This window comes from Astyanax mexicanus, chromosome 11, assembly GCF_023375975.1.
Source record: "Astyanax mexicanus isolate ESR-SI-001 chromosome 11, AstMex3_surface, whole genome shotgun sequence".
Lineage (NCBI taxonomy): Eukaryota > Metazoa > Chordata > Actinopteri > Characiformes > Acestrorhamphidae > Astyanax > Astyanax mexicanus.
Window position 1 is genome coordinate 50,270,007 of NC_064418.1, and position 24,994 is coordinate 50,295,000.

Genomic DNA, 24,994 nt, shown 5'->3' on the forward strand with positions numbered 1-24,994 from the left:
AGCTGAAATCAGCAGCAGCCTGAAGTCTGTCTGTATATGAAAATGGTAAAAAAGCCAATTTCAGACACCATATATATATATATATTTAATTTAATAAACTATATTTATTTTAAAGAGGAAGATTTATCTGAACTGGTTCTGTAATTTAAAGGCAGTAATCGGGTCTGAAGGCTGTAATCAGCTGTGTGTTTTCGGGGTCGGTTCTTTGAATTTCTGATTTTCTGAGTAAAAAGCTGAACATGTGCTGAAGCTGCAGCACAATTAGCATCAAGCGGATAAATCTGACTCTAATCTCGTTTACGCTCCGGATCACACAGATGTGCTGTGATTGGTTGGGACAGGGTCCTGGCGTACAGTACCAGAGCCGGGGAGGGGGTCCATACGTTCGGGCTCTTATCCAACTCAATTCTATTCAATTCAGTAAGAGTTATTGGCACCAGTGTGTTTTACTTACAGTACAGCCAGAGCTTCATATTTACACTTTCACTACTAACACACACAAATATATCTTTATGTTTACAGAGTTCAAAGAACATTAGCTTACTTCCCAAAAAAAATCACAGTTTAATAAGGCAGAAAAAAGGCTGAATTAAACTGATTTTTGAGAATTTTTGCATTACTTGCAGATTTATATATATATATATATATTTGCCTATAACAAATTATAAGTTGATACTCTGATTGTCAAAAAACAAATGTTTAGGTAAATGTGAGTAGTAATTGTAATCATTGTAGTGTATTCCAAAGCAACACCTTAGTAACCACTTAACAACACCTTACTAAGCAACACCAATACCATAGCAACACCTTAGCAACCATTTAACAACATATTTTCAACCAACACATACAGTATACCACAATTTCAATTGAACTATTGAAGTGTATTAATAGTGTAAAGTGTTTTCAAAAAGTAATAGTTCATATATTATATTGTGCATTATTAAATGTCATGTAAGAAATGTACGTCCAGGTAGCTGCACCTTTAAAATAGCAATCCGCCAAAGTCAGAGCTCACCTGATCTACTCTTGAAGAGAATGATGAGCAAGTGACACAATGACTATTTCTCAGTTTATTTCACATTACGACCAAAATTGACCACACCCATGATTAATTAAGATTAATGCGCTTCGTTTTGAGCTGAGCGAGGTGTACTTTTCCCGTCGTTATGACAGCAAAGATGCAAAGACATGCCCTAAATCAAGCTGCACAACATCCATATACATATTCCACTAGAAATGCTTCGATTTGTCTTTATAACGTGTCTAAAATGTGATTTTGCTTTCTGTTTTTTATCCTCCCGGTTTCCCTCCCTCTGAGTCTGTTGCTCTGGTACTGGTGGCTGTTAGCGGCGCAGGCGCTCGGTGGAAAAAGCTCTGTCGGGAGAGATTATCTCTTATTCCCGCTAATTAAATTGACTCTGGGTGTGTTTTTCCTTTTTTGTGAGGGTGATGAAGAGAAGCTCTGGAGTTAAATAAATGGAGTTGCTGGTGGTGCAGGAGGGCCGTGGTGGAGCAGATGGCGGCGGGTGTCCTGTGCAGTAATGTGAGAGGCTAGTTAATGTTCTGAAACACGGATGTGCGGCCGGGGCGATCCTAATGAAGACGGGCTTTCACACAAAGAGAGAGAGAGAGAGAGAGAGAGAGAGAGAGAGAGAGAGAGAGAGAGGGATTTAAAGAGGCAGCCACTGAGAAGCTTCATTTTATAATGGATCTACAGAGCAGCAGATCTCATAGCCGTTTAATTGACATTTGTCTGCTGGTAATCATTTACAGCAGGGGGCCGAGCACCGCACTTAACCCAGAGCCCAGCGGCACGTCCCGATACCGAGAGAGAAAACCAGCGTTCAGAGCTTCTCATCTGATCCAAAAAATAAAAACCTCCCCATCAAATTAGCGCCTTTACTCCACTTACAATAAAACTAAACTCCACAGAGTAGCGGATCAGGAAACCCCAGCGAGCTTCAGCACTCGCTCCAGAGAGAAGAGAGAAAAACAAGAACAAAAACACTCATAATTAAATAAATACAATAAAATATATCAACAAAAAGTATTGAGATCATGATCATTTATTGTATGATAAGACGGTAATGTAATAATTGACACTACAGTACATGACAATATTTCTTCCTAAAATGTTACGACTTTATTCTCAAAATGCCAATAAATAAAAAAGTAACAAAAACACTCCTTATTAAATAAACACAATAAAATATATCAACAAAAGGTATAAAACAAAGTATACAGTAATGTAGTAATTAACTATACAATACATGACCATGATTATTCTCAAAATGTTATGACTTTATTCTTAAAATGTTACGATTTTATTCTTAAAATGTTACGAACTTATTCTCAAAATGTTACGACTTTGTTCTTAAATTGTTATGACTTTATTTTCAAAATGTCACGACTTTATTCTCAAAATGTTATGACTTTATTCTTAAAATGTTACGACTTTATTCTTAAAATGTTACGAACTTATTCTCAAAATGTTACGACTTTGTTCTTAAATTGTTATGACTTTATTTTCAAAATGTTACGACTTTATTCTCAAAATGTTACAAAGTTATTCTCAAAATGTTACGACTTTATTCTTAAAATGTTACGAACTTATTCTCAAAATGTTACGACTTTGTTCTTAAAATGTTACGAACTTATTCTCAAAATGTTACGACTTTGTTCTCAAAATGTTACGACTTTATTCTCAAAATGTTACGACTTTATTCTCAAAATGTTACGACTTTATTCTCAAAATGTTACAAAGTTATTCTCAAAATGTTACGACTTTATTCTTAAAATGTTACGAACTTATTCTCAAAATGTTACGACTTTGTTCTTAGTTTAGTTTAGTTAGTTTAGTTCGGTTTATTGTCCCTCACAGGGGAAATTTGGTTTGCAGCATAAACAACTGAGCAATACACACAACATTTACACATACAACATGAACACAAAATAATTGCACAATCCCACATGAAACTGTACTGTACCCCAACCCCCAGGATTAATGAATAAAATAGAATCAAGTCAAATCAAACATGTCATTGTACAGAAAAGTAGTTTTTGAGTTCAACAGGCTAATGGCTGTGGAAGTAAAGAAGACCCTACTTCGTTTAGTCCTGCCAGCCTGTGCTCTAAACCTCCTGCCAGACGGAAGCATTTCAAACTCCACTAGCAGGGGATGGTCTGGACAGGACAATATAGCTTCAGCTTTCCTCAGAGTCTGCTTTTGATAGAGCTCACAGAGCTGAATCTGTTGTGCTCCAGTAATTTTACCGGCTATCTTAACCAAGCTATTTAGTCTATTTCTATTCATCATGCTCAGATTGCCATACCAGGCCACAATACAGAAGGTTAAGATAGATTCAATAAAACTCCGGTAAAAAAGTGTCATCATATAAGTACATACATTAAAAGAATTCATTTTCCTTAGGAAAAACAAACGCTGTTGAACCTTCTTAACAATAAAATCTGCATTTCTATCAAAACACAATTTGTCATCTATAAACATACCAAGATATTTATAGCTTCCTACCAATTCAATTTCGCAGCCTTTAATTAAGGTTTTCTTGGGGCTATGTTGGGCTTTTCTAAAATCAATAGCCATGTCCTTTGTTTTCTTTACATTCAGGTGTAAGTTAGACTGTTCACACCATGTCACAAAGTCCTGAACAATAGCCCCATGATCATTCTCCTGGCTCCCTAGAAGACTTACGATTACTGTGTCATCCGCAAACTTTAAAATGTGTCTATTCTCATATTTACTCTGACACTCATTGGTGTACATAATATAGAGGAGAGGAGACAGACAGCATCCTTGAGGAGAACCTGTTGAAGAACGCAGCCGTTTTGAAAAAACATCATTGACCTTTACACATTGTGACCTACAGGTTAAGAAATCTAATATCCAGCCAACAATATTTTGATCCAAATTAAAAAAGGACGTTAATTTCCGTGCTAAGATATGAGGCTGAATTGTATTAAAAGCTGAAGAGAAGTCAATAAATAAAAGTCTTGCATGAGATCCAGGTACCTCAAGGTGTTTATACAGAAGGTTAAGTAGTGTTAAGGAGGCATCTTCTACACCTCTACCAGCCCTGTATGCAAACTGTAGGGGATCTAACTTATCCTCGACCTGTGCCAAAATTTCATTCTTAACCAGCTTTTCAAAACATTTCATGATTAAAGAGGTCAATGCAATTGGTCTAAAATCATTAAGTACTTTTGGAGTGTTAATTTTTGCTAATGGGACAATTATAGAGTGTTTCCAGGTATCTGGGACCTTTTGCAAGCGCAAAGACTGCGAAAAAATGTAATTAAAATGTTCTTAAAATGTTATGACTTTATTTTCAAAATGTCACGACTTTATTCTCAAAATGTTATGACCTTATTCTCAAAATGTTATGACATTATTCTCAAAATGTTACGACTTTATTCTTAATATGTTACGACTTTATTCTGAAAATGTTATGACCTCATTCTCAAAATGTTACGACTTTATTCTTAAAATGTTACGACTTTATTCTGAAAATGTTATGACCTCATTCTCAAAATGTTACGACTTTATTCTTAAAATGTTACGACTTTATTCTGAAAATGTTATGACCTAATTCTCAAAATGTCACGACTTTATTCTCAAAATATAATGACTTTATTCTCAAAATGTTATGACATTATTCTCAAAATGTCACGACTTTATTCTCAAAATGTTACGACTTTATTCTCAAAATGTTACGATTTTATTCTCGAAATGTTATGACTTTATTCTCAAAATGTTATGACTTTATTCTCAAAATGTTATGACATTATTCTCAAAATGTTACGATTTTATTCTCAAAATGTTATGACTTTATTCTCAAAATGTTACGATTTTATTCTCAAAATGTTATGACTTTATTCTCAAAATGTTATGACTTTATTCTCAAAATGTTATGACATTATTCTCAAAATGTTATGACTTTATTCTCAAAATGTCACGACTTTATTCTCAAAATGTTACGACTTTATTCTCAAAATGCCATTAAATAAACTTACGATAAAACTAAACTCCACAGAGTAGCAGATCAGGAAACCCCAGCGAGCTTCAGCACTCGCTCCAGAGTAAAGAGAGAAAAACAAGAACAAAAACACTCCTTATTAAATAAACACAATAAAATATACCAGCAAAAACTATAAAACAAAGTATACAGTAATGTAGTAATTAACTATACATGACAATAATTATTCTCAAAATGTTGCGACTTTATGCTCAAAATGCCATTAAGTGAAAAAGCAAAACAAATAAAAGCCAAAAGTAAGGATGTCCTAATATCTCCCGCTTTCCTGCTGGAGAGAAAACCAGCATTCAGAGCTTTTTATCTGATAAAAAATGAACAACAACCTCACCATTAAATTAACGCCTTTACTCCACTTACAATAAAAACGAAATTCCACAAAGTAACTTTACGTACTGTTTCTCGAAATGCTACACCGTACAAGTCTTTTCTCTAAATATTTTATTATTCTCAAAACATTTTGCTTTTATTTGTGAAATATTCCAACTTTATTTGAGAAATATCATACTGTACGTACTATTTCTCTAAATGGTACAACTTTATTTTAAAATGAAAAATAAATTAAAATAGACTTTATTCAAGAAATGTCATATCATACGTACTTTATCTCAAAATTTTAGGACTTAATTTTCAAAATGCCGTAGTGTACGTACTTTTTATGTAAATGTTACGAATTTATTCTCAAACTTGTATGACTTTATTCTTGAAATTTCATACCATACGTATTTTCTCTAAATGTTACGGTTTCATTAACAAACTTTCATATCATACATATTTTTTCACTCAATTTTACCACTTTATTCTCAAAATGAAATGCCGTACATACTTTTTCTCAAAATGTTAAGACTTATTTCTTAAAATGCCATACCGTACATATTTTTTGTCAAAATTGTACGACTTTACTATGAAACTGTCATAACATACAAGTTTTTTTCTTAAAATATTACTTTAGTCTGAGAACATTATGCTTTTATCCTTGAAATATTATGACTTTATTTGAGAAATGTCATACATAAAAGTAGTTTTCTCAAAATGTTATGCTGTTATTTGTGAAATATTATGACTTTATTTGAGAAATGTCTTACTGTATGTACTTTTTCTTGAAATATTACCACTTTATTCTTAAAATGACAATAAATAAAAAAGTATTCATTTCTTATTTACAGCTCATTCAAATTAAAGTGCTCTCCTCATTAGATAAACAGAATGATGATAAATAAGCAAAAATTGAGGTCATACTAATTTATTGTATGATAAGTCGATAATATAGTAATTGACACTATAATAAAACAGGGATTGCACAAAACAATAAAACATGCAGAGACAATAGATAAAACAGACGCTAATGGATCTACAGTAAAGTGCTCAGTATTCAGGTTATACAGTCAGAATCAGATCATTATAACGCAGTTATACTACAGTAATAAACTACAGTAATTTATTACAGTGTCTCAGAGCATTTCTGAGCCTCCTCTCTCAGTACTATCTAGAACCCTGTTCCTCAGGTTCTCCGTTCTGGTTGTGTGTGTGTTGCAGGTCAGTCCTCAGTGAAGAAGCCTCAGGAGGACTCTGTGGAGCTGAAGGACGTGTTCGCGGTGAAGGTGAAGCGCCGGCGTTCGGTGGGGCAGACGAGCGGTGGGACTCTCCTGGGCATCACGCTCTTCACCTGCAGACCCAAAGGAGCCAAGCTGAAAGACCACGCCGTCCACCTGAACAACCTCAGCGCCGACCACTGTGAGATCTGGTTCAAGCAGCTCAAAGAAATCCTCAACGGTACGATATTTACTTTATTCAGCCTTTAAAAATCCAAATAACACAACAGTGCTCCAGTTTTATATATGTAGTATCATTTATATCCAGTATTTTGTATTATTTTAAAATGTTCTGTATTGTAGATTAATACTAAACTCATCCAAACTATGAGGAAAAACATATAGAATTACAGTATGTTTTATATTTTACATTCTTCAAAGTAGCTCCTCTTGTTTAGATGATCAGTTTTGAACATCTCTGCTGGATTTTCTCAGTCAGTTTTATGAGGTAGAGTCTCCTGGAATTCAGGCTTTCAGTTAACAGCTGTGCTGAACTCATCAAGAGTTAATTACTTGAATTTCTTGTCTCTTAATAATGTGTTTGAGAGCATCAGTTAAAGTAAAGTAGTGAAGAGGTAGAGTTACAGGTATACAGTGAATAGTGAATATTTGAGTAATGTTCGAATCCAGGTTATGAGAAGCATCCCTCTTTGCTGTCGTCTATCGGAGCACTGAGATTTCTATAAAGAAAGAAAAACTAGAACAAAAACGCAAAATGACTGAGGTCATGATAATTTGCTTTAGCTTTCGAAAAAATGAAGAGAGCGCTTCAGTTTCTGAATCAGTTTCTCTGATTTTGCTATTTATAGGTTTATGTTTGAGTAAAATGAACATTGTTGTTTTATTCTATAAACTACAGACAACATTTCTCCCAAATTACAAATAAAAATATTCTCATTTAGAGCATTTATTTACAGAAAATGAGAAATGACTGAAATAACAAAAAAGATGCAGAACTTTCAGACCTCAAATAATCCAAAGAAAACAAGTTCATATTCATAAAGTTTTAAGAGTTCAGAAATAATCAATATTTGGTGGAATAACCCTGGTTGGTTTTTAATCACAGTTTTTTTTTCATGCATCTTGGCATCATGTTCTCCTCCACCAGTCTTACACACTGCTTTTGGATAACTTTATGCTGCTTTACTCCTGGTGCAAAAATTCAAGCAGTTCAGTTTGGTGGTTTGATGGTTTGTGATCATCCATCTTCCTCTTGATTATATTCCAGAGGTTTTCAATTTGGTAGAGAGATGTTGTGATGATGAAGCTTCTGGTTGTGATGAGGCTGTAGATGGGTTTTATCTGGAAGGATCTGAGACGCAGTTTTTATTGCGGTGTTCGACATCACACAAACATTAACACAGCAAACACAGCAAACACAGCAAACACAGCACACACAGCACACACAGCACACACACCCCGGCTTTATTCTTTTTATTACGTTTACTGAGAGCGTCTGAACAGAATGGGAGGGTTTACTCCACTAACTAATGAACTTCACTTAGTGTTTTATCAGTAAATAATTTCTTATGGATTGGCAGTGTGGACAGTGTCCAGGCCAAGTCCTGCTATATTATATTACATTTGTAACTGAATTAATGCAATGCAGTAACTTTTTTATGATATTGTTTATTTTTTTAATTTATTTAAACGATTTTAATTTTAAATCTTAAAAGTAGGCTGAAATATTGTGATATTATTGTTGGGTCATATCGCCCAACCCTAACCCTAATGTAGGAAAGGGGAAAATTCTCATTGAGTTTAAAAGAAGAATTATTTAATTTTTTCTGTATAAAAGAAGAGCTTTAAGATTGAAGGGCTGTTCCGGTAAGGGGTGTGTGTATGAGGGGTGTGTGTATGAGGGGTGTGTGTATGGGGGGGGGGGTTGCTTGGCGTTCTGGAGCTGTTGGAACAGTGGAGGAACAGGTTGCTCCCTCGGCCTCCCTGCAGTTTGCAATTATCCGTCCTCCTCTCAGCATCACCGGCTGCCAACACAGAGCCAGCGGCACTGGCCAGTACTGAACTGAGACAGGTGTCCTCACAAACGCTCCCTCCATCTTCCTCCATCTTTACTCTTCACACAGTCTGTCCTCACACTCACCACTATAGTGATACAGTAATAAACTGGAGGAGTAAATAGACTATTAATAAATAAACGTTTTTATTTAATGTAATAAAAATTAAAGACACATATAAAACCAAATTTCTTCATGTGATACTGTAAATCTACCTGTGTTAAATTAACACTACCAGTCTAAACTTTAGCACATTTATGGCTGGATGATATGGCGAAAATTTAAATCACGATATACAGCTCTGGTAAACAAAGATATTAGATGCCACTTAAAAATAATGATGAGTTTTTTTTATTATTTTACCAAATTAAAAACCTCTGGAATATAATCAAGAGGAAGATGGATGATCACAAACCATCAAACCACCAAACTGAACTGCTTGAATTTTTGCACCAGGAGTAAAGCAGCATAAAGTTATCCAAAAGCAGTGTGTAAGACTGGTGGAGGAGAACATGATGCAGAGATGCATAAAAAAACTGTGATTAAAAACCAACCAGGATTATTCTACCAAATATTGATTTCTTAAAACAACTTTATGAATTCGGTTGAGTAATTCGGTTAGAGAAAAAAAAAGTTTATGCCGAACAATGACTTATTTGTTTAAAGTCAATACAGCAACAAGCCAGCAAACAGTCATAAAACGGCAGGTTTAAGTACATTTTTGTGCACAGTACTGATTTTGAATTATAGTTTTAGATCTATATGCTTGATGATTGGTGTCAGAAGTGGTTCATTTAGTGTTCTGTTTACACAGCTCCCATTAGACTGAGTTTATTTAAACAATTATTATGTAAGTAATAAATCACTCTGCTTACAGTACAGTAGCAGTATGTTGTGATATGATATATTGAGCCATAAGTTATATATACCTCTAAAAAAAAAGGATGAGTTTCTTGGATTTTAACACATTAAAAAACTCTGAAATGTAATCAACAACTTGCACTCTACAAAACTTGACTAATTAGACAAATCCTTAAGAAGTCAATAGCCTGACAGTGGAAGATTTGCATAATCATATGAAAAAAAAATGTTTTAAATCATATTTGTTCACCCATATGTTTAGAGTTTCAGAGTTTAAAACGATTATTTCTCAATAATTATATCCATATTTTACGCTACGTATTATTAATAATATACTAATGCATCGCAAATGAAAACAATATAGATATTTTTTAATTTTTAATTTTTAATTTATTTATTATTTTGTCCCACCTCTGGTCCTCAACCTCTAGACATATACTAACCTACTAAAGACAGGGGGAGAATATATGAACGGGGATTGGATAACTGGCCATTTAAACTGGAGGGAAAACAGAAAAACAATGAATAAATATAAAAATATATTGTGGATACAAGCTTTTTGCATAGCATTGATGATACGCTTGGAGTTTAAAGACATTTACTGGTGTAGTGCTGGATCAGAACTTATCTATATACAACTTAATTATATACAGACTGCATACAGTAACAGAGGGAACTGTATTAAATAAGGATTTTTCTGAGCTGTCACTTTAAGACTGGTGGGGGGGGCGGGGTTTATTGTAGGGGGTATTTGGGGGATTGTAGTTTTTTTTCGGGTGGGGGTGGGGGGTGTTGTAGAAGTGCAGACGATGAAGACTGGGAGGGAATACTTATACTTGATCCTGGATAAGACATCATCATCATCATCATCATCATCATCATCATGGTGTTGAAACAAAGGCGCTAAGTTGCTCTGTAGACGTTACGTATTATTATTAATATTATTATCTGCTTTAGTCAGCTGAATGTGCTGCCTCCTCCTCTTCCTCTGCTCCTCCTCCTCCTCCCTCATCGTCTTCATCTTCATCATCGTCTTCTTCTTCTTCGCGTGAACCAGGACGTGTAATCTCCGCTAATCCGAGTTCACAGAGATTGCAGCGCTGCAAATTACCACCAGCTTAATCTACAGTCTGGGCTGGACCCAAATTTCTATTACAGAAATCCCTCTTTGTTTTTGAGGGGGGCGTTTGCCCTCCCTACCACCCCCTCCCACCCGTCACTCTAATCCCCTGTGTTATTTGAAATGAGGGATGTAAGGGGATAAATATATATATGTATATAAAAATATAAATATATAAATATATACACTGAAACTGATTATTTGAAGTGAAGAAGCTACATTTTACTAGCCCTGAACCGTCATTCCAGTGTGTGTGTGTGTGTGTGTGTATGTGAATGAGTGTGTGTGGATGAGATGTAATCATAATGCTGTGTAATCCCTGGAGTTCCAGTTACAGCAGTTAATAAGAGGTGATGTAACAGCGGATGGTAGTGGTAGGTGTGCGTTGGTTGGTCACAGAGTATTACAGGAGATTATGTCTCGTGTTTTGAACAGTTGACTACGTGATTCATCTCCTTACGATTCATAAACTGAACAGTGTGCCCTTTATTTCCTGTTATATTTAATTATACATCATTTTATACATCAATATAGGGGAGTATGTTACATTAGGGGCCCTATTTTAGTGTTTTATAGGCAAACCGTCAATCTTTGCTATCGTAACGATGGGAAAAGTACACATTGCGCAGTTCAAAGCGTGAAAATAGTTTGTTTGCAGCATGTAAGATTCATGTGAATATATACATTCATTATAGCGCCAACACATAAAGTAATTAAGCAGTTGCTTCTTTAAGTCTAATTGGGGGGCGGAGTCTTAGAGGCAGAGTTTAGAGCTCCTAAACTTATCAATAATGTATCACAAATGAAATACGAAATGCAATGCATTCATTGTATTATTTTTGTCATCATCATTTTTATCATTTGTTTCAGACCTGCACATTTACGTCTGGGTTATATTTTGATCCTTACGATGTAAAAGAATTAAGAAATATATTGTGATTATAAATTTTGGCCATATCATCCATCCCTGAGTATGAATCCTTGCCGGATCTCTCGGCTTGCTAAATGTGGGCGAGTCTGTGATCTTTTTGAATGCAAATGTACCAAAACTTTTGCAAAACACATTTAAAACATAGATCCTTTTTCTTTCCCTCTCTTTCTCTCTCTCTCTCGTTCTTTTTGATGAACAGCAGGTCCCTCTCTCATTACCTTTCCCACACTAGCTGACCTGCGCTAATGTGCTAATGCGCTAATGCATTGCTGTGTGCTGCATGTTCTCTCGCACGAATGGCTGCTGAAAATTATTCCTTGATGGCCTTCGCGCGCACACACACACACACACACACACACACACACACACGCACACACTGAAACCCACTGTTTTCCACAGAGGGATTATCCCTGTTGTTTTTTATTAGCTGGTGAAAATTATTCTTTGATGGCCTTCGCACACAATACTTAATAACGGATGCTGTTTTTGACCCGTCTCTCTCTCTCTGTCTCTCTCTCTCTCTCTCTCTCTCTCTCTCTCTCTCTCACACACTCTCACACACTCTCACACACTCTCACACACTCTCACACACTGTATTGCCCACAGAGGGATTATCCCTATTGTTTTACGGGCTGTTAAGGCCGTGCGTTCGCGTCGTTTGCGCTCGGTCTGGTGGATTACAGGCGCACTCACCTGTTCCAGCAGTCTGATGGATCTCGACCTGCTGCTGTTTTTTTTTTTTTTTTTTTTTTTTCCCAGGGAAACCCCTTTAATAATAACCTCCCACAATGGAGGGCGCGGCCCAGCTGACACCCCGCACAAAAGGTGTGGCTTTTAAAAATCAAAATTAAAAAAGGGAGACGCCCCCCGGCCCTTCCGGCCGCTCCCGCTTTATTTCTCATTGGCGGTGGGTTTGTGAGCGCCGAGCGCCGCGGCGTCTCAGCCTGACAGGCCGTGCGATCCGGACTGACAAGTAAGGTGTGGTTTCCCAAACGGCTCGGGATAAAGCGGACCGGGCCGCAACCTGGGACAGAGGAGGCCCGGGACAATAGCAGCACCTGTAGCCGAGGTCCGCTCTCGCACAGCCTGTCTGTTAGCCTCCACTTTAGCGAAGCGCTAGCCTTCCAGCCGCCGTGTCCCAGGCTTAAAGCCCCCTTTTGAAAGATTAGCCGGGGGCAGGTCACCCGGCGCCCTTGGAACGCCCCGCCGGACACATAATGTGCTCATGGTGCTCTTGTCAGAGCGAGTGGTCACACTCCGGCGTCAAGCCGGACTTTATTGTTGGGGAGGTAAAGGACCCGGCGAGAGGAGAAAGGCCCAAAAGGTAAAGCGGCAGAAAGCTCCCGGGTCGAGCTCTCCAGCCCCGCAGCCCATTGTGTCCCCGCTCTCTTTCACAGCGTCTCAGAGCCTGTGTGGGTTTTTGTACATTTTCAGGACAGTAAAATCCGTCCTCTGTGGGAAAATCTGAGCAAAACAGCTGAAAAAACACAAAACTTACAACGACAGTGGCATAATAATTATATTATATATACAGTACCATAGTAAACGAATACTGAAGTCTATATCCAGACTATGAAGGACCACATAAGGAATTATGTAGGAAATGTAAAAAAAAGTGTTAAACCAAAAGGTGCTCTAATCTGATGAACTTCTGTACAACAGAGGAAGCTCTCACTCTTCCATTCCTGGGCCGATCCTGATGAGTGCCAGTTTTATCATTATAATGAATGTGATGGTCTTCGCAGTGACTGCACTTCAAGATACTTTCAAAGTTCTTTAAATTGTTCTTTTCAGATTAACAGACCTTCATTTCTTCTTAAAGTCATTTTTTAGTTGTTTTTATTTAGTTAAGTAGTTGTTGATTCTCATAATCTGGATTAGAACAATACTCAAATATTCACTATTCACTGTATACCAACTCTATTAACTCTATCAATGTCCTTTTCATCTTGCACTTTTGCTCTGTAGATTATTTATTATCTATGAAGCATCATATTGATATGTTACATTTATTACATGTATTAAACACATATAGGAATATAACTGTAGTTACTGTAGCACATACAAGATATAATATTACTACCTGTTCATACTTATGTATGAATCATAAGTGATATAGTGGGACATTGTGGGTCAAAGTGAAGATAATTGGTTTTGGATGTTTTATTCTGTAAAGAAAGCTTAAAAACTGATTTAATGTCCCTAAATTTACCTTACTTTCAATGGTTATTTTTATATTAAACATATATCATGCAATTCGATAGATAGATATTTAAATATGTACATAATTATGAATGTGTATTTTTTGCCTACATTTACATTTAGTATATAATACACACAGAAATATTGTCAATGTGCAAATATTTAATCTGTATACTGTATGAATATAAAACACATTATAATCACATACAATTAATAGTTACATATGAATAATACACTTTAACACAGTTACTGGCATATACAGTACAGTAAACATAATAAATATATAGGATACGTCCCAACATTGTATAAAGTGTCTGAGCTCGAGGGTCAAGTGCCCAAGAGGTCTCAATAGTCCAACTGCCCATTGTGTTCTGGCTGTGTGTGTGTGTATTTGTGCCTTTCTGGGGACCTGTTGTATCTTGGGATAATGGTTTCCCTTTAGAGCTTACACATTACGTTTAGAGCTTATGGGGACGTTTGTTTTTTTGTTTTTTTTTTGCATTAGAGCTGATTGTTACTATTAAAGTGTTGAGGGGTTTGATTGGGTTTTATCACAGTTTTATATACAGGTCAGTGGAAGGACCCTACAAAGATAGTTTGAACAGAACTGTGTGTGTGTGTGTGTGTGTGTGTATTAGTGTGTCTGAGCTCGAGGGTCAAGTGCCCAAGAGGTCTCAATAGTCTAACTGCTCATTGTGTTCTGGCTGTGTGTGTGTGTATTTGTGACTTTCTGGGGACCTGCTGTATCCTGGGATGATGGTTTACCAATAGAGCTTACGTTTTACGTTTAGAGCTTATGGGGACGTTTGTTTGTTTTTTGTTGTTGTTGTTTTTTTTTTTTAAATGATAAAAGGTAAACGTATTAAAGTGTGAAGGTTCTGATTGGGTTTTATCACAGTTTTAAATAGGCTACAGGTCAGTGGAAGGACCCTATAAAGGCGGTTTCAACAGGACAATGTGTGTATGTGTGTGTGTCTGAGCTCGAGGGTCAAGTGGCCAAGAGGTCTCAATAGTCCAACTGCCCATTGTGTTCAGAATATGTGTGTGTATTTGTGCCTTTCTGGGGACCTGCAGTATCCTTTAGAGCTTACATACTACGTTTAGAGCTTATAGGGACATTTGTTTGTTTTTTTGCATTAGAGCTGATTGTTACTATTAAAGTGTTTAGGGTTTTTTTATTATTGGGTTTTATCCCAGTTTTATATACAAGTCAGTGGAAGGACCCTATAAAGATGATTTGAACAGGACTGTGTGTGTGTGTGTGTGTGCAGGCGAGGCGCGAGGCGAGGCGAGGCCGCCGCCCCCCGGTTGCGTATGCAGCAGTATAATGCCTCTGAGTTGTTTAACAAGATAATAGACGGGACTTTTTTGTGTTTTGGGGGGAAAAAAGGGGAAAGATCTCTTTTGGAACGTGGGTCTTTTATTTGGGGGGATGGGGGGCGGGGGGTATTGTGCCGTCCACTGACACTGAGGTGTGTTTGTGCATCTATCCAGAGAGTGGATTATGTTACACATTAACAGGGTTTCCATTAAGCCACCCTGCGTAGCCATGGAGACCCTTTTTCCTGCGGGTTCTGTGGAAACGGATCAGCGGCGTGTCGACGGCGTGTGTGTGTGTGTGTGTGTGTGTGTGTGTGTGTGTCTATTGACCCAAAGCTCTCCCAGAGCCCTGGAAGATGAAGACCTGACTACACACACACACACACACTCACATAGAGAGAGAGAGCAACACTTCCTACAGTGTGTTTGGCCGGGGCAGATGGACGTAATGAGAGTTGCTAGCGCTTTTGATTAGCATTGGACGCTAATTAAGGCTGCTAATTAGATGACTTGAGAGGTGTTGGATCAGACAGAAGTGTGTGTAGAGCTGGACTGAAAGCTGAGGGCAGTTTTAGCTCTGAAAGCTCTGTTGTACTGTATTTAGAGGGGATTTGAGTAGCGCTGAAGGGGCTCTTATACTGTGTTCAGCTCAAGCTGGAGAGAAGAGGGGAAAACTGAATGAACGAGGGAAGTGTTGAGTGTGTGTGTGTGTTGAGAGTTGAGAGGTTTTAACGACAAACTAAGAGATAAAGTGGTTTTCTGAAGGAGTGAAGGACTTTTTAATTGACTCTTCTGATGAATGAGTTTGTTAAAAGGGAGTAATTTGGTCAATTGGCTTCTTCAGGCTCCACCCACAATTCTTTTTTTTTTTTAACTCAAACCAGTGACCAGCACTATTTCAGCAGGACAATGGTGCTGTATCTCCAGATCTATCCCTGATTATAGAAAATGTGTGGGATGTGTTTCTATTATTTTAAAAATGTTTAGATTAATGCATTGTAGATTAATACTAAACTCATCCAAACTATGAAGAAAAACACATGGAATTATTGACTAAACAAAAAAAGACCATCAAAAACGTTATGATGATGAAACTGGCTCTCATCAGGACCGCCCCAGGAAAGGAAGAGCGAGAGTTTCCTCTGTTGTACAGGATAAATTAATCAGAGTTTGTAATAAATTAATCAGAGTTGATCATTTATATGTATATATATATATATATATATATATATATATATATATATATATATATATATATATATACTATAATTGTTTTATTTATTTGAAGGTATAAATGATTTAGTAAAGAAGTGAATAGATGTTTAAATCACTCACTGAAAACTGATGAGTGGGTTCTTTTTGGGCGGGAATAGAGAGAAAGAGAGAGAAAGAGAGAGAGAGAGAGAGAGAGAGAGAGGGAGAGAGAGAGAAAGAGAGAGGGAGAGGGAGAGAGAGAGAGAGAGAGAGAGAGAGAGAGAGAGAGAGAGGGAGAGAGATCTGGTGAAGGAGTGAGGAGCGTCTGTTGCCGGGTTTCTCGGTGGAGTGGACAGATGCTGGTGTTTGCTGTGCTGTAGGTAACACTCCCCTATCAGTTTCTCTGAGTGCAGTGTGTGTGTGTGTGTGTGTGTGTGTGTGTGTGTGTGTGTGTGTGTGTGTGTGTGTGTGTGTATTCCCCACAGTCTGACTGGTCTCTCTGTCTCGTCTGTCGCTCCCAGAGCTGCTCAGACTGGAGGATCTGAACACATGTTGCTCTATTCCACACAAATCAAACACAACACAAACCCTCATATAAAATACAGAGATTTACAGTTTAAAATGAATTTGATTGAATTTCAATATTTATACCAGATATATTTGATCAGTGGAGGCATACTGTTATTTAATTTAGCTTTGTGGGAGAATCACTGTGTGTAATAGAGGCTTATAAAGCAAGATAAATAGACAATAAGACAGACAGAGAGACAGACAATGAAATAGACAGACATAGATAGACAGATTTACAGTGAACCCTGTACGACAGAAGATAGATAGATAGATAGATAGATAGATAGATAGATAGATAGATAGATAGATAGATAGATAGATAGATAGATAGATAGATAGATAGATAGATAGATAGATAGATAGATTAAAGCAGTTCAGTTTGGTTTGATGGCTTGTGATCATCCATCTTCCTCTTATAGTTATAGATAGTATATATGTGTGAGTGGTTGTGTGTAAAGTTGTGTGTATAGTGTGTGTAGTGTGTGTGTAGTGTGTATATAGTGTGTGTAGTGTGTGTGTATAGTGTGTATAGTGTGTATATAGTGTGTGGAGTGTGTGTAGTGTGTGTGTAGTGTGTGTGTATAGTGTGTGGACGTGTGCCGGTCCCGGGGAGTCTGGAGTGTCTCAGTGTGTGTGTCTCCCGCTGGAGGGGACAGATCTGAATGCTGGAGAGGGCCGGGGCTCCTGCTGATAATGCGGGTTAATGCCAGCGCCTGACTCTCCGCCAGATGCTCCTCAGTTGGCACGGGATCTGAGGAAGTGTGTGATGGAGGGAGGAGAAGAACGGAGGAGGACGGATCCCCCTCTCTCCTCTCCTCCGTCTCCTGTACGGCTCATCATCCTCCATATCCCCAGGCTCAGCCTCTGACCTTTCCCACACCGAGGCCTCCAGCCTGGGCTTAGAGAGACCTCCACCTCCCCCTCCACCTACCTCCATCACCCCATCCTATGTCTCTTTCTTTCTCTTTCTCTGTATCTCTCTCTCTATCTCTATCTCTCAACCTCTCTCTCTCCTCCTTCCTGTCTCTCTCTCTCTCTCTCTCTCTCTCTCAACCTGTCTCTTCAAATTTCTCTCTCTGTCTCCACCTCTCTCTCTCTCTCTCTCTCTCTCTCTCTCTCTCTCTCTCTCTCTCTCTCTCTGGGATTGTGGGGTACAGAGTAAGACATCTGTTGGTGGGGATTAGTGAATATTCAGATAGCTGGTCTGAGGGTGGAGGGGTTCAGTCGGTGGGGAGGCGGCTGAAGCTGATCATGCGTGATGTTACGGCAGCAGCTTTATAAAGCAAATATAAATAAATATATAAAAATCTAAAAAAGGATATCCATCTATCTTTATATCTATCTGTATATCTGTGATATTATATCTACAATTTCTATTTCTATTGTCTGTCTGTATGTATGTTTTTTCAAAAACCCAGTATAAATGTTTAATAAAACCTTTTCTTACTGTTTCACATTTTTTTGTAATTTTGGAGTAATAGAAGAAGCTGAGAGCCAATAAGATCCACTTTATCTATATAACTAACTAACTAATCTATATGATCAATAAATTAAAAAATAAATCTATTTGTTTCTCTGTCCTGTCTGTCTGTTTGCCTTCCTCACAGTTAATACTGACATAAATTATTTTTTGATTCTGTTATTTTCTATATATTTAATATATATTATTAATACTAAGTCTAACCTGATTTTGCTGTTTCACTGTTTCGGTCCTTTTGGAAAAGAGCAAAAAATTAAAATCTGTTCTATCTGTTTTTTTTATTGTTGCAGCAGGATTTGAAAAGTTCAAGGAAAAATTCCCCATATACAAATAAAGTATATCTTATCTTATCTTATCTTATCTGTTCTACTGCTTTATCTGTCTGTCTGTCTCTCCCTCTGTCTGTCTTTATGACTTTCATAAACCCAGTTACAATTTTAATGAACACTGATTGTAACCCTGTTTTACTGTTTCTGTCATTTTAGAGTAAGACACAGAGCTGAGAGACCAGTGGCACACAAAACAAATTTATCTGTCTGTCTGTCTGTCTGTCTGTCTGTCTATTATCTGTTTGTCTGTATGTCTGTATGTCTATCTATCTATCTATCTATCTATCTATCTATCTATCTATCTATCTATCTATCTATCTATCTATCTATCTATCTATCTATCTATCTATCTGTCTGTCTTTATGACTTTTATAAAGTTATCCAGTTACATTTTTAATGAATACTGACTCTTACCCTGTTTTACTGTTTTGCTGTTTCTGTTGTTTTGTAGTGATAGACAGAGCTGAGATATCAGTGGCACTTTACGAACAAATCTATCTATCTGTCTGTTTATCTATTATCTGTCTGTCTATCTATTATCTGTCTGTCTATCTATTATCTGTCTGTCTTTATTACTTTCATAAACCCAGTTACAATTTTAATGAACACTGACTCTAACCCTGTTTTACTGTTTTGTTGTTTCTGTCATTTTGGAGTGATAGACAGAGTTAAGAGATCTATCTGTCTGTCTGTCTGTCTGTCTGTCTACTGTTTCTGTCGTATTGTCGTATTGGAGTGATAGACAGAGCTGAGAGACCCGTAGCACTTTACAAGCAAAACAAATCTACCTATCTGTCTGTCTGTCTGTCTGTCTATCATCTGTCTGTCTATCTATCATCTGTCTGTCTGTATGTCTGTCTGTGTGTGAAGCAGATGTTAGAGTGTGTGTTGTTTTGCTCTGCTCATTAGCGGGTGGGCGGGTGTTTTACGGGCAGCGGATGGGCTTTTGTTTTGTTGCTGAAATCAATGCGTAACTCGACTCCACTCGCAGGTAATTTACTGCTGATTACGGGAGAAGTGCTCCCCAGTGCCGGATCACCGCCGTCCTGCGGGACGTCCTGAGACACCCTGCTACAGATGCTCTCTCTCTCCCTCACTCGCCCCTCGCTCGCCCCCTCTCTCCCGGGTGTTTTGGGCAGGTTTGATGACTCTCTTGGGTAAAACTGTGGCTAAAGCCTATGAGTCACACAGTATGACCTCATGGAATGTCCCCACCGTCATCCACATCACTGAGGACATACAGGGTTTGGACAATAAAACTGAAACACCTGTCATCATTTTAGTGTGGGATTTTAGGTTTCATGGCTAAATTGGAGCAGCCTGGTGTTCAATCTTCATTAATTGCACATTGCACCAGTAAGAGCAGAGTGTGAAGGTTCAATTAGCAGGGTAAGAGCACAGTTCTGCTCTAAATATTACAATGAACACAACATTATGGGAGACATACCAGAGTTCAAAAGAGGACAAATTGTTGGTGCACATCTTGCTGGAGCATCTGTGACCAAGACAGCAAGTCTTTGTGATGCATCAAGAGCCACGGTATCCAGGGTAATGTCAGCATACCACCAAGAAGGACCAACCACATCCAACAGGATTAACTGTGGACGCTGTTAGAGGAAGCTGTCTGAAAGGGATGTTCGGGAGCTAACCCGGATTGTATCCAAAAAACATAAAACCACGGCTGATCAAATCACGCAGAATTCAATGTGCACCTCAACTCTCCTGTTTCCACCAGAACTGTCCGTCACCACTATCAATTATTGTGCTCTAAAACCAGGTGTTTCAGTTCCATTCTCCAACCCCTGTACTGCCCAAGTTCAATCTGCACTTACAAAAATGTATCTCACAAAAATGCACCCCTGATATTTCTGAAAATATGTTATAATATCTTTTCATCTTTGACATTTTGATACAGTGTTGCTTTGCCCTCTAAAATAACTTAACACACATCTATTAGTGTCTAAACCACTGGCACCAAAAGTGAGAAAACCACTAAGTGAATATGTGAAAATAGCCAGATTATGCACAATTAGCCTTTTTCCCTCCCCAGTATCATGTGACTCGTTAGTGTTACCAGGTCTCAGGTGTGAATGGGGAGCCAAAAATATGGCTTCAAATAATAGATGTATGAGTGCTGCCAGCATTGCTGCAGAGGTTGAGCTTAAAGAAGTGTGAGGTCAGCCTGTAGAGCTCAGACCATACACCCTATACACACTGCCTCAATTCTATCTGTATACAACTGTCCTAGAAGGGAGCCTCTTCTAAAGCTCATACACAAAAAAGCTAGCAAAAAGTTTACTGAAAACAAGCATGGCTGTGGTTTTATCATGGTCTGGGGCTATATATATATATATGTTCTTTACAAAAATGTGAGGGGTGTATAAACTTTTGTGAAATATTCTATATACAAATTTCCCCATTGTGGGATTAATGAATTGGTTAAGAATTTTCTTTTTTACCTGAAAATGAAATTACATCCTTTTAAAACGCATCGAACCTTAGAAACTCAGAAGTGAGAACTGAGAACGGATTCAGCTTTTGGAGTCATGGATCAGATTAGCTTCAGCTTCAACCTACGAGTGTAGAGTTACAGGATCTACAGGCCCAGCTGTAGCTGTAGCAACATCTGTGGGTAAATGAGCTACAGGACGCATACCAAACATACTGTAAACCTCCAAACCCAACCGTCTCAATCTCATCTTATATCCAGGCTACAGTTTTCCCTAATAAACATTTTTTTTGCATCCCTGATGCAACGCTGCAGCAATGCGCTGTGATAAATGGTGTTTAAAGTTTTATTCAGATGAGCCGGTGGCTGTAAAAGGTCAGTGAGTGTGTAATTACCACACGTGAGTCCCGACCACTGGCTCTGCCTCCGTTAATCGCTCTGGCCTTTCGCTCGGGCAACAAACACGGCTTGCCCGAAACCTGAGAGTGTGCTACTTTCTGAGAATCAATTCCTCGGAGCCGCTGCGTTATTGCAGGATTATGTACCATAGTAACACCGTACTGCACACGGCAGGATTTATAGCCCCCGCTCCACACACTCGCCACCACTTAGGTACACACTGATATATGCATAAAAACAAATATACTGTACAACTGCAACACTGGTACGATGGTCAACTATTATTAGACCAGCTCCAGACCAGCGTAAAACAATATATATGTAAAACAATATACCACTTTAAAATGATGAGTTTCTTTAATTTCACCAAATTAAAAACCTCTGGAATATAATCAAGAGGAAGATGGATGATCACAAACCATCAAACCACCAAACTGAACTGCTTGAATTTTTGCACCAGGAGTAAAGCAGCATAAAGTTATCCAAAAGCAGTGTGTAAGACTAGTGGAGGAGAACATGATGCCAAGATGCATGAGGAAAATTATTGTTTAAAAAAAAAAAAAACTACAGACAACATTTTTTTAAAATTCCAATTAAAAATATTGTCATTTAGAGCATTTATTTATTTGCAGAAAAAGAGAAATGGCTGAAATAACATAAAAAGATTGCAGAGCTTTCAGACCTCAAATAATGCAAAGTTTTAAGAGTTCAGAAATCAATATTTGGTGGAATAATCCTGGTTGGTTTTTAATCACAGTTTTTTTTTCATGCATCTTGGCATCATGTTCTCCTCCTCCACCAGTCTTACACACTGCTTTTGGATAACTTTATGCTGCTTTACTCCTGGTGCAAAAAAAAATCAAGCAGTTCAGTTTGGTGGTTGGATGGCTTGTGATCATCCATCTTCCTCTTGATTATATTCCAGAGGTTTTTAATGTAGGTAAAATCTCACCAAGAGGTGCACTACCCACAGTAGCCTCTGAAACCCTTTTTATAGGACTTTTGCGCCCTCTTGTGGAAATACTCTATATATTATCTGACCACAACTGTTCATTTATACAGTATATTATTTACAGTATGTAGTAATCTGAATTTCAGTATGCGTGTATATCACTGTAAACATGTTATTATGTTGGGAGTACAGTATGTTCATTGTTACTGTGACATAATGCTGATTGCTGATCTGTTCTCAGTACATTCATTCCTAGAAAGCTGTACTGAGCTGAAACTGAGTTGAATAGAGATTTGGAGGGGGGGGGGGGTGTTGGGGGGGTCTGGTGTCTTTATTCATGATTTCCTTTGGCAGCAGTTCAGCAGACTGACCTTTCAGAATAAAGCTCCTCACGGATGGAGCCAGAACCTGCTTTGGCTGTTAAGAGTTAGCACCTGTTATACAGCTTACCGTAACCGCACCACCACCACCAGCAGTACCATCAAATACAAGTGCTGAAGAAACGTAATTTATACAGCATCTCTCTCTCTCTCTCTCTCTCTCTCTCTCTCTCTTTCTCTCAGGTTTTCAGTCCCGACCCAAGTCTCTGAAGGTGTTTATAAACCCCTGCAGTCATAAGAAGGAAGCCAATCAAATCTACGAGGACCAGGTGGCTCCACTCTTCAAACTCGCCGATATAAAGACGGATGTCACCAGTAAGTTTTTTTTAGCTCCACTGATCATATATTTCACTCTGTAGATGTATGATATAATAATTACAGACTGTAGTTATGTACACTGCAAAAATCCATTGTCAAAAACTAGAAAATATATGCAAATTAAGAAAAATATATGTATATTAAGCTAAATAATCTGCCAATGGGGTAAGCAAAATTTTCTTGGCAAAGTCTCAAAATGAGTGAAGTAACACCTAAATCAAGCAAAAAAGTTTTTGGACACAAGAATCAGAATAACTTGATTGCTGCTTGATTGTGCTTATTTTGAGTTCAAATTACTTAAAATAAGGTACAAATTCTAAATAAGAATGGTTTAGGTAATTATCCCTAAAATAAGCTAAATTAACTAACACTTACACAATGCTTAGTAAGACAAAAGGTCTTAAGATTGCTAAGATTTATTTTTTTGCAGTGTACCCCTGAACTTTTTCCAGAAAATTAACTATTTATTTCTAGATTACTAGATTCAATACTTGGCAACGAGAAGAGCGAGAGTGGTATTTATATATATATATATATATATATATATATATATACACACAAGAGGACAGGTGGGAACAATCAGAAACTTGGAGAACGAGAGCACTGTAGTGTCACATGATCAGTGGAGTGAGGAAAGTTGTGTGTAGTCAGTTCAGAGTCCACACATGTTCAATGGGATTTAGATCTCAACTCTCCATCTCTGGGTACTTTTTGTATGTAAGTATGTTTGGGTCATTGTCATGCTGGAAGGCCCATGACCTAAGATTTAAATCCAGCTTTCTGACACTAGGCTCTTTATTGCAACCCAAAATCTTACCTTATCTTACCGGTATTTTCAGATTTCATGATGCCTTGCTCATCATCAGGGACAGCAAAAGAACCCTAAAACATATTTGAACTTCCTCCATATCTGACTGTAGGTACTGTAGTGTTATTTCTTTGTAGGCTTCATTCTGTATAATGATGTGCTTTAACAAAAAAGCTAGATTTTGGTCTCATCTGAAGGTTTTTGGCAAAAACCTAGTTCATTCATTTAGTTGATTTATTTAGTTTTAAGACAATATAATGTCAATATAAAATATAAATATTAAAAAATGAAAAACAGTACGAATGGAGATACATGTTTTTTTTGTAGAACAGCGACTTTATTTATTAGGACAGTTCAGATGAGGAGTTCTCAGATGATGAATTAGCATTCAGCTGTGGCATTCTTAAAACCTAAAATATTGATTTGCCTTGAGACATGCCTAATGGCATACAGAACGGGACAGTGTGTGTGTGTGTGTGTGTGTATTGAGGGAGGGAACAATGTGCTAGAACATGGCCTGAGGGCCAACATTAGCGTACCTCAGCCACCAGTAAAGCCCTGAGGGGGCAGGAATCACCCTAAACCCATCAGCCGCTGACCACAGAGAGCCAGGCTCCATATGGGCCAGAATAAAAGAAACGCTTAATACCCAAAAACTGCATTTAATTGGATATGAAATGCAAAAATCCGGCGATGCCTGATAGAATATTACATGTGCAATATCCAGTGGACATGACATGACCTGCACATTATCATTATTAATGCATAACTCCCCACTGTCCCACATGGGTGTGTGTGTGTGTGTTTAGCTCATTTTGTGTGGAACAAATCCCTTGCCTCCCTCAGGATGACAGTGTGTGGTTGCTGAGCTATTTGGCTGCTTTTTTATTATTAATAATTCTTATTAAATCATGTTTTAGAGTAGAGTTATCATATTAACCTTCATCATTTTCTCCAAAATCAAGCGTTTTCAAAGAGTTTAGGATAGATAGATAGATAGATAGATAGATAGATAGATAGATA

General features: G+C 37.7%; 1 protein-coding gene across 2 annotated transcripts in view; it reads left to right on the top strand.

Annotated features, from left to right (window-relative positions):
- Positions 1-24,994, top strand: part of cerkl (ceramide kinase-like) — a 91,901-nt gene that overhangs the window by 20,779 nt on the left and 46,128 nt on the right. For both annotated transcript variants that reach the window (XM_022664375.2, XM_022664374.2), the window contains exons 2-3: positions 6,588-6,824; positions 23,029-23,160. In XM_022664375.2, the coding sequence (XP_022520096.2) occupies positions 6,588-6,824; positions 23,029-23,160 (369 nt within the window). The remainder of the gene's footprint in view (positions 1-6,587; positions 6,825-23,028; positions 23,161-24,994) is intronic.